The 11,296-nt window shown below is 40.3% G+C and overlaps 1 protein-coding gene across 6 annotated transcripts in view; it reads left to right on the forward strand.

Annotated features, from left to right (window-relative positions):
• The window catches only part of LOC117373050 (neural cell adhesion molecule L1-like protein), a 94,952-nt gene extending 88,607 nt beyond the window's left edge, over positions 1 to 6,345 (forward strand). For all 6 annotated transcript variants that reach the window (XM_055223163.1, XM_055223166.1, XM_055223164.1 and 3 more), the window contains one exon: positions 4,975 to 6,345. In XM_055223163.1, the coding sequence (XP_055079138.1) occupies positions 4,975 to 5,188 (214 nt within the window). In that variant the 3' untranslated portion in view covers positions 5,189 to 6,345. The remainder of the gene's footprint in view (positions 1 to 4,974) is intronic.
• Positions 6,346 to 11,296: the final 4,951 nt, after the last annotated feature.

The raw sequence follows: 11,296 nt of genomic DNA on the forward strand, positions 1-11,296 counted from the left end.
ACTTGTTTGCTTGTTTTTTTCTGCTTTATTTATCTGATTAACAGTTAATATCTTACGTTAACAAACCAGACACGTGTTCAGTTCTGTTTATGCTTCATGGAGCTGAATAAATATAAATGTGTTACGTTACCGTGCTGTACTGATATTCAGCCTGTTGTTCTTTATTTTATTATTATGATTGCCTTTAAAGATAAAATGTCACTTCTTGGTCTCAGATTGGTCAAATAGATTTCCATAAAAGATGCGACTTATAGTCCAGTGCGACTTATATATGTTTTTTCTTCATTATTATGCATTTTTCACTGGTGCGACTTATACTCCAGAGCGACTTATACTCCGAAAAATACGGTAATCCTAACTTTACCAAAAATTACTACTTGCCTAACGTTAACCTAAGATTTTTCTTGATCTTAATTCACCCATATCTTAACTTTAAACCGTCTCGGATCTAAAGATTTACCTCGTACAGACGTGATTCCTGGTGCCCACACAGCACGAAATCCCCATGGTGATCCCAGTCCCTACAACGTGATAAATACCCGTCTGCCCATACGATGCATATCCACAGACACGGTGCCACCCACTCGTCTCGCTGTTTGGAATAGACCGGCTCTAGGCAATTTCCACGGCCGCCTCTAAAGAGATTTGAAATTGCCTTTGGTCCTGAAGCCCTGGCAATTAGCAATTAGTGGAGTGATTGTATAGCAAGCTCTCCACTGCCTCCCCTGGGCTGGCTTCCCCGCTGCGTCCCCCCCCTCCCCACACCCCTGCCTGGGAGCTGGAGTGATGTGCTGGAGCCATAAGATGATGCTCGGGTCTGCGTGTGAGTGGGAGCATGTGTGAGTGGCAGCGCATCCAGGCGTTTAATACAGTCTATAGGCACAGTGCGGCCTGCGGACTGGCTGCCGGTGGCCCACGAACGCCAAGCACGGTGTGATCGTAGGCGCTGTTGCACGGAGACGGGGGGTAGAGTCATCCGTTACTGCATGAGATACGAATGTGCATGTTGTGGAAAAGGCTGTTCGGAGTCGACATTTGAAATCAAAACACATCAAGAATGGTTTAGTTAAAGGGCCCGGGTTGTACGATTTTCTGATCTACGTTAAAATGCTGTTTCCTGGAGTCGTGTTTGGTTTCATTCATGCATTTTTAACACACGAAGCCTCATAGTTCAGCTGGGTTCTTTTCTCAAATAGAAAACGCTCTGTTACACCTTGTGATGTCATCATGTGGTAATAAAGGAAGTGCTTCACTGTGTTTTTAAACTCCACACACCTTCACTAGAATCATTTGGATAATTTCAGCCCTGGAGTTGCCGATTTCTCGCGAACTAAAAGTAAAAAAAGGAGCTGTTAACTTGAAAACTAGTGCTTCATGACATCACAAGGTGCAACGGAGCATTTTGAGCTTTGGAGATGTACGCAGGGTTATTCAAACATGTGTGAATGAAGCAAAACTCAACTCTAGGCACGTTTTTGATGAGGTAACACCATTTTAACATGAGTAAAAGCTCACAAGAAGCCGTTTTGTGCGGGGGTTATGTTCTAAAAATAACCCGCAATAGACGAAATCCGCGAAGTAGTCAGCTTTATTTTTATGTTTTTAAGGCTGTCAAACCCCTCACCACACACGTTATACACTTTTCTCACACAGGCATTAACATTTTCTCACATTTCTCTCTTGTTTAATTAATTAATAGTGACTTTCGCGTATTTCACAGTTCCTCTGACCATGCGTCTTCATTCTAACTCTGTGTCGATCAAACATTTATATACATTTGGAGAATGATTGACAACGGTCTACAGTCCTTTAGCCAATCAGGACGCAGAACACAATGCACGTTTATACGATGTAAAAAAGCATATAAAATTCCACAAAAAATCCGCGAAACAGCGAGACCATGAAAGGTGAACTGTACAGAACCTTTATGGACATGTATATATGCATCTTACTGGTTAGAAAAGGAACCTGCCCTAACCTGCATAAAAAAAAAAGTTTGTTTTTTCTTCGTTTCATAGACCATGCATCAATTGAAACCTCAGAATCACTGACAGTCACTGCTCAAGGACTGATTAATGATTGGCTGCAGGTGCCGGGGTTTTGAATATTCTGATCCGAGAGAGTCCTTTGGGTTTATTTCCAACTGTTTTTGTCATCTGGCATCTGGATCTGGCAACCCAACGTTCTGTTTTCCGTGGACTTGAGCACTAAAACAACATGGAAATATACAGTAAACTCATTGACCGTTAGGTACGATACTGTTGTAATTAAGAATAAATCAGGTTGACAATCGCTGTTAATTAAAATCATGATTTGATTTGAATGTTTACTTCGTTTCTGAGGGTGCAGATGGGTAACGTTAATGGAATATTCAAAACTACTTAAATAAGACGTAAGAGAAACGTATTTTACACAAGCACGGCAACATCGCAACCTTTTTATGAATCAAATTATCCATATATCACATTTTGTCGTGCAATAAATGATAGCTATCTTCGCAACATTCGCTATTTATTTATAGCGAACTCACGCGGGCTAAAAGGGACAGGCGGTGATTAAGGCATGCGAGGGTAAATTGGTGAATTTAAATGGCTGCAGTGAATGAATAGCAAAAATGAATAGTTTTAAACTTGCAATTAGCTGGTCCCTCGTATCCACATGGAAACCAACGCTCAAAATAAGACATAATTGGTTCTATTTTTGTATAGGAAGTTAAACGTTACACTCAGAAATTTGGTGCAGGAATGATTAAAGATTTGGACATTTTCTGAGCACTGCAATCATCCATTCGACTGTGATCATTTCCTGAGCTGAAAACGCTTCTTCCACTTCACTTTAAAATCTTTATTATTGCCTTGATGTTTGCAAGTCAAGGTTTAGCCTTTGTGTGTGTTCTGAGCAAACGATCAAAACGCTCCAAAAACATTTTCAATATTAAACTGCTTTCGAGTAGGTCTTTAAACTTTACTTGTGACTCACTACTTTTTCAAATCATTTCACCTTAAACCAAAACTATAAATCGCCTCAGTGCCAGGCGTCTTTTGAACAGTCCGCCTTTTGGAGCTGCGCGCTGTGGAACTCACACCAACTGAAGGTGATGAAAACGGCTAAAGATTTACCAAAACTGTAGCCTTTTGTGAATTGTTTATGCGTTGAAGGCAAATAATAATAATCCGTAATAATCTAAACAACAATACAGCGTCTGTGTAAAGCCTCAGTGTTTCAGGAAAGCGAAAAGAAAACTAAATTCTGTTAACCGGACATAGTTTCTTCAGTTCTGACAGAGTTCTGATAAGTCACTGCCTTATATCTGTCTGAAAAGAGGAGCTACAACAAAACAAACTATGATAAAACACACTCATAGTTGTTTTACAGAACGGAGTATCTGTTATTACCTTATTTTCTGGACTAAAATGGCACTTTTTTTTCATAGTTTGTCCAGGGGTGCGACTTATACTCAGATGCGACTTATATGTGAAACTATTAAAATATATAGGCTTGTGTACCAGTATCTACTACTCCTGTATCATTGAAAACTTAAAATTTCAACGTTACGGTAATTTAAAAGACATCTGAGAAAGACTGAACAAAAATGCCCCTAAAAGAAAATTGTATTCTGCTGAGTCTGATGACGCTGGAGTTGTTCAGAAGGGATGAAGAATACATTGGATTTAGTGATTTGTAGTGAGATCCAGAGTAAACTGCTTGTTTTTTTATGCTGTTAGACTGTTAATATCTTACGTTAACAAACCAGACTAAATGTGTTCAGTTCTGTCTGTGCTTCATGTAGCAGAATAAATATAAATGTGTTACGTTAGCGTGCTGTACTGATATTCAGCCTTTTATTCTCTATTTTATTATTATAACTTGCCTTTAAAGATAAAATGTCTGTTCTTGGTCTCGGATTTTGTCAAATAAATTTCCCCCAAAAATACGACTTATAGTCCAGTGCGACTTAAATATGTTTTATTCTTCATTATTATACATTTTTTTAACTGGTGTGACCCTGGAGCAACTTATAGTCCAGAAAATACAGCAGTTAAGTCTGTTCAACAACCTTATTAGCTCTTATTAGCTAATTGTCAAACTGAAGAAGCTACTTGGATGAGAAATGTATTCACTCTTAAAGACTTTTGTCCAGTTGGTAGGATTCAGTTTTCTTTTGCTGTAAACAATGGCAGTGTCAGAATGTCCACAATATTCCCTACAGTCACGCCATTTTTAGTGGTGTCCGAATGTCCAGTTATGGAAAAAGCGGTGCACTGAAAATTTCCCACAATGCACCTTGAAAAGTAGTGGCCATCAGTATTCTCTAAACCAGTCAATATAGACCATAATGCATTGCGAGAGTCAGAAAAACAACAGCGCGGCGTCAGGTTTTTAACTGGAATGAAGCAGACTGAAGCACTGGTTTATCTCAATATTGATCCGTGATTATGACAAAACACTCTTAAATAAACTATTGTTGTGCAAAGTTGCTAGCGTTAGCCGTTTACCTTAGCTCGGGCTGTTAAAAGAGTGACAATTTCCACATCTCAGACAAAAAACTGAACGATCCAGTTCGTTAACATTATTATTAACGCATAAATACTTGTGTGCCAGTCGGATTTGATGTTTAATTATTACAGAAATCAAGTTTTTTAAGCGTTTAGCTGGGGGTTTTTTTCCACCCAGACTCCAAAATCGCATGACCCATCTGTAGTGAGCTGTGTGGATGAGGGGTTTGGGGCTGGGGGGGGGGCGTAAATGATCAAGCAGCCATATTAGAAAACCTCCTTCCCTTTTATGCAGTAGCGTTATTGCATATGTATCCCCCACCTACTTCTGTGCATCTTGTGAACGCTTGAGTCCCTGCATAGCTCTACATCTGCTGCTAGTGAACATCTGCCTGTCGAGCTTTCCCATGTGTTTGTCTATTCCCTGCACCGCTGACCTCTCCCATCCTTCTTCCTCCTCCCCTGTTGTTGATTGCAGTGACAGCGAGGAGAAGCCGCTGAAGGGCAGCTTGTGTTCCCTGACCGCCAATGACGAGATGGGGGACAGCCTCAGCCGGGACAGCCTGGTGGACTACGCGGACGGAGGAGGGGAGTTCGATGAGGACGGGTCATTTATAGGTGAATATTCCGGACCTAAACATCGGGGATCTGTGAGCGAACCCAACGGACATAGCGTACTCGCACAGGTCTGAAACGGCCGAATCCGGATTACTGCGATATCTGCCTTCCTCGTGGTGAGAAGATAAGACTTTGAAATAACTGGAACGGACAGAAGTTACGCGTGGGGGTTGCCAAAAGACTTTTAGAGGAGTATTCAATCTTTTTACACAGCTATAAGTGGACCTAATATAGATAAGGAACTCATTTTGCAAGTTTAAAGCTCAGAACGTTTGGCGACGCACTGTACAGTTTGTAGTGCCTCCCCGCATTGCAGAGGGGCAGCAATAAGAGAAGAGAACCTTTATTTGTCCCGCAATGGGGAAATTCCAGTGTTGCAACACACAGTTCAGGTAAATAGAAATATGCAAGAATAGAAATGTGTTTAGATATTTGTACTACTTTATTTTTTACACAGTGAACGCACCGGTTTATATTCACAGCTAAAACTCGTTGTTTTAAAGTCCGCCATGTGACTTTTTGGATGGGCGGGTCCGCAACCTGCTTGTCTCCATGGAGATGTTACTTATCTGCCTGGAATGTATCAAAAAATGGCATTAAAGTTAGTTATTGCTTAAAAAAAAAAAAAAAAAAAAAAGATCCAGGCTTGTCCCACCGGGAAAAGGCTTCGGGGAAAACCCAGGACACGCTGAAGGGACGATGTCTCTCGGCTGGCCTGGGAACGCCTTGGGGTCCCACCGGAGGAGCTGGAGGACGTGTCTGGGGTGAGGGAAGTCTGGGAGTCCCTGCTTAGACTGCTGTCCCCACGACCCAGCCTCAGATAAGCGGAAGAAAATCGATGGATGGATGGAAAAACGATGCTTTCTCACTATGAGCGGGATCGCCTCTCCACAGAGCTGACCTGTAACCTCGCCCGGTGTGCCACTTGCTTGCCTCCATGGATAGTGATGAGTTTAAATAAGTTCAATGCCATACTGCGGCAAGAAATAACACAAAACAATAACAGCTCTATGGAGATAAGAAGGTTGCAGACCCTACGTCAGAAATGTTCCACAGTGCATCTTTAACGTACCACTAAATGTCACAATATGAATGCCATTTTTCAGTTTTTCCGTTCCACGTTACAAAACCATGCTCCAGTTTAGGACCTCATTCGTTTTTCATTCATGTACATTATGTAAATACAAAATAGATGGATGTTGATTATGTTAGCGTGAAAGTTGTTAATATGACTGCCATGTTTTTCTATCTATTTTTGTTTTGTTACATGATTTTGAAATATTAAATTTATCAACTAAAAGGTGGCTGTCGAAGTGTACCTTTTTGATGATCCTGAAAAGAACACAGATTATTTCTCAATGACTTGACCTCGGTAAAAAATGATTGAATGAATGAATGAATATTGTCATTTTAAAGTGTCTCCTGTCGTTCGGAAACGGGAGTAGGACAGATGCTTTTCTCATTTTTACTTCATACCAAAATAATTGACTTTGCTGAATTACCGCTATCATCAAATAAAGTACTTCTAGCAGTTTTCGAGGTGAAACTATTATATTCATAAGTACACGAAGTCTGGTACCTCTGGCAGTTTACCCTTCGAACAGTTAGTTATCATTGAGATTTCTTACATTCAGCTTCTATAGTTTCATTCAACATTGCAGAACATTTCTATAAGGAATTCATTCTTGTGTCTCTTTTGAAATAGTTTTCATTTTTCCACTGTTGAGCACGATCTTAGAGGGTGACTGACTCCATTGCCTTATAATAGTACTGGACTATTTATTAACACAGCTCCTCCATCTCACACTTCACAAGTCAACGGAAAAAAAAAATCACATTTAAATACGCTGCCTTTGCATTCTGCTTAAACCTACGTATACCGAAAACCCGTATTTGACGTTAAACGCTACGGCTAAACACTGAATACGAATGCACCGTATCAACAGTATACTCATTTGCTATTCCTTAAATTATGCAGCCAATTTTGCATTCACACCACGCTTGCAGAAAGAGAGGAAGGAAACACACACACACAGCTAAATTAAACCCACTATTCACTAAGGTCAAACAGATCCCAGAATCCTAGAAAGATTTTTTTTTTCTTCTACTGTATGTGTGTAATACATGCAGTGGGCCCTCACATACATAATGCATTTTGCTGAAATATTCATCAAGGGTATCTCAAATAAAGTTGAGGTTCAACCAATCCACATTCGTTTTGAAAGAGATGCAAAGGGATCCAGCTGTGTCAGTGTTTGCAGCTAAAATCTTAATGTTTTATGGACTGGGACATGTTCAGTTTTTAATATCTAGACTCGTGGTAAATAGTCCCAGTAGCTAAACAGCAGCAGTAAACTTTGTATTGAAGTATTGGAGCTTATCGATCAAAGATTGCGTGTGATATAGTACGTTTTGGGTCCATTTTTTCCCCTTAGAGGCGAAGGTGTTATTCTTCTCTGCACGAAAAGTTCAGGGTTGACTCTGGGTGGATGTTTCGTGCACATGTCTAGGAGCGTTTTTCCAGGTATTCCAGTTTCCCGCTTTCAACCTAAAACATTTACTTTAATAGTCTAATCCTCCAGCCAGTTACTCCTGACCATGAACCTATCTGGAGTATCTGGAGATGGGTTCCTTGTTTCTTAGAGTTTGGCACAACAGCACGAAAAGGTTTGGCAAAAACGGAGAAAAAAACCTATCTACCTATGGACTTCAGGAAGGATAGTTATTGCTGTGGTGATAAATGGGGATTCAAAACAAAATGGTAGACAACAGTAGCGTGCGGTGACATTTATGGGGAGGTAAAGACTTCGTGTGGACATCAGTATTACACAAGGCGTTTTCCTTATTTTGTACAAAACTATATTTAACTTCTCCAGGGAAAGGACCACCGCCTTCTTGAATCCATGGACGTTCCTTACAGGTGAGGCCGCTACGACAAGCTACAGGTCAGAGCTATAGAAATGTGATCTCGCCAACAGTAACAATACATGTTTTTCAAGGTATTTTTTATAGCAGTTTAAAAAAAAATGGGTCTGAGGCGTCGATCGGTCAAGATACCCGGAGGCCGAGACCAAACCGGTAATGATCCTTCTGCGGGTTCACCTACGGAAACCTTGTCACGACTTTTACTTCCTCCAGATCAGGGGTGTCAAACTCATTTTTACAAAGGGCCAGGTCAACAAAATGGTTGCTCTCAAAGGGCCAGATGTAACTGTAAGATAAATGTACGTTTTAATCTTGTTAATTAACCGTTTCTATATTTATTACTTATTCAAGTTACAAATATTGCATATGGATTTGCATAGACATGTGAAAAACGGCTGTTTAACTGTGTATCTCCTGATAAACTGATATTTTAAGACAGTCATACCTTTAAATTTACTTCACGGGCCACATAAAATGACGTGGCGGGCCGCATTTGGCCCACGGGCCTTGAGTTTGACACGTGTGCTCCAGATAGTCAAGTCTGATCGTCTTCTTTAAAAAGCAAGATAGATCTGTTTATGACATATCACGAAAAATCTACAGCAAACCAAAGAATCGTACATCATAATCCTTAAGACAAATAAGTGACCATCCCTCCAGAAAAGTTACACAGTGCAACTTTATTACAAGAGCATTGAGACCTTTACCGACCTCGCTTTGACTAAAATCTTGCGGGCAGTTTCATGCGTCCTCTCTTTAATTTTAGGTGGAAACACCACCTCACCACAAGACAGACCTAACTTTTACTGTTGCCATGGTAACTGTCACCTGCTAACCACCAGCCCGCAACAAAAGGAAGAAAGTGCTCATAATTTGGGGTTTGGTGTTGTTCATGGGGGGAGAGCGAATTTTACTGACCAGAGTCACACGCCGGTTGCAGCAAGAAATCTTTAATCCACTCACAAAACTGAAACATCTAAGGACAGAATTTAAATGAGAAAGTGTTTTGTTTTTTTTGTGGGTTTTTTTTACTGTATATGGGGGTTATATATAGATCCAGAGACAAAGCTGGCTGTACTTTTAGGAGACCAAAAGCGGGAAAAGAAGAACAGTGGCTGATTGGTTCACGAGTTGCTTGAGGCCAGTCCAATCCTTCCACCATAAACTTTGTTTTTTGGACTTGCTTGGAAAAACAGAAGTCATTGCCCCATAGTGAGGACTCTCCTTTAAGAGAAAGACGAATGCCATAGTGCTGGTTAACCTTGTGCAATTCCTCCATAGTAAAAAGAATGCCATTAATTATTGAAAAAGTACCGTATTTGTTGTTAGTATTCAGGCAAGATATCCATTGGCTCCAGTTCACCAAAGCTCTGAACGTCTTACCTGGCGAATACAGACTGATATTTCTCTGTATGTTTTGACAGATTGATATCAGTCTGGTTCCTACGTCTTCCATTGCGTCTCAAGCTAGTCAGATTTGTTTTTCTCAGTGACACGTGTAAAACAAAGTCGCTCATTGGTTACCTATGACTTACAAATAAAATCAAATTTATCTCCCCTCACTATTAACAAAGTTTAGGCTTCGCTCAATGATTCTTCAGAAATCTGCACTGTTTTTCAGCCTCTGTGATATTTTTCCTTTATTTTTTTCCGACCTTGCGTGTCCTTGATTGGCTAATCCACCTGTCAATCACGTTGAAAATGGAGAGATTCAGTTGTAGCCGGACTCGCATCTTCGTAAAGTATTGAAGAAGTTTGTGCTCTAGATCCCAGGCAACTGAACGTCTATTTCTGACCAAACGTGAACCAGTGATCACAAAATCAAGAGGCTGCACATTTGCTTGCTGTTTAGTGCCCCATCTAAAAGAAAATGCTCTGACTGATGTTATAACTCTAGGTGTTGCAATAAAACTGTTTGGTGGGTGTTTTTATGAAGTTGCGAATCTTTTACAAGCATTTTTCACAGCCAAACTTTTAACAAGGTGAGCATTACAGGACCAGAAAGTATATTCTGCTCCAGACTTGAGATATTTTTGACACCGGAGGCTCGTTCCACATCTCTACAATACCTACGAGACCCATACGTGCATTTGAATACACAGTCTGTCTGCTTCTATGGCTTGGTGACTACAGATGCAGAGGTAATCAAGCAGAGGGGAAGCCGCAGTTGGGAAACAGTCCATGTCTCACGGTAAAATAAAGGTCATTTAAAGAGATAATCCCTGCATTGTCTGGGATTATGTCCTCATCCGATTTAAAACGGCTTTCTCCAAGGATCGTGGAAACTCTACACAACAACACCAGATTATTCCGGTCAAAGTCCCAAGTGTGTCGCAAAGCACACATTAGCCCTGCTCCATTTAGTTTGTAATAAAAATGACTTACAGGTGACCTTTGTTTAAATAAATAAAGGTGCAATGAACCCAATGAGATTTAACTGCTCACATCTTTATAGTTTTGTATAATAATGAGCAGTGGCCATTTAGCCTTGGCTGTAAATAATAAACTTGCAGAGGTTCATTTTTATAAAGGTCAGATTTGACGACCATATTTATAAAGTACACAGGACACTTTCTGCATGTCTAAAAAGTCGTATCTGAGGAAATTTCTGACAAAACTGATATAACTAAACAAAATGGTGTTATCTTGTGTCTAAATGGATAGACATTTATTTGACAAAAAGTACACAACATTCTTCTTGAAAATAGAAAACACGCAGGATTAAGATCACCGGATGACGTTGCCTAAGCAAATGTGTAGGTTTTATTCTCTTAAATATGGTACAGTTGTCTCTCACTATTACACAGTTCAACTTTCGCGGCCTCATTGTGTCACGGATTTTTTGATTTTTTTAGTGTCTGAACGTGCATTGTGTTCTGCGTCCTGATTGGCTGTTGGACTGTAGACCATTGTCCATCAGTCTCCTCCGTGCCGTGTCTCCTGTACAGTACAGAATGTGTTCAGACAAATTTACATAAACGTTGGATCGCAGTGTGACTCTGAAGTGCTGTACGTTTGCAATTTGTTTTCTCCCCGACAAAACCCACAATGTCGATGAAACGTTCCGCACCGACAAAGACGCCTACGAAGGTTTGAACTTTGAGAGAGTTTAAACGAGAGAGAAATGTGAGAAAATGTTAACGCCTGTGTGAGAAAAGTGTATAAAGTGTGTGGTGAGGGGTTTTACAGCCAAAAACCTAGAGAATAACTGTAAAAAATAAAACTCATCTATTGCAGGTTATTTTTAGAATGTAACT

This window comes from Periophthalmus magnuspinnatus, chromosome 7, assembly GCF_009829125.3.
Source record: "Periophthalmus magnuspinnatus isolate fPerMag1 chromosome 7, fPerMag1.2.pri, whole genome shotgun sequence".
In the NCBI taxonomy this organism is placed as follows: domain Eukaryota; kingdom Metazoa; phylum Chordata; class Actinopteri; order Gobiiformes; family Gobiidae; genus Periophthalmus; species Periophthalmus magnuspinnatus.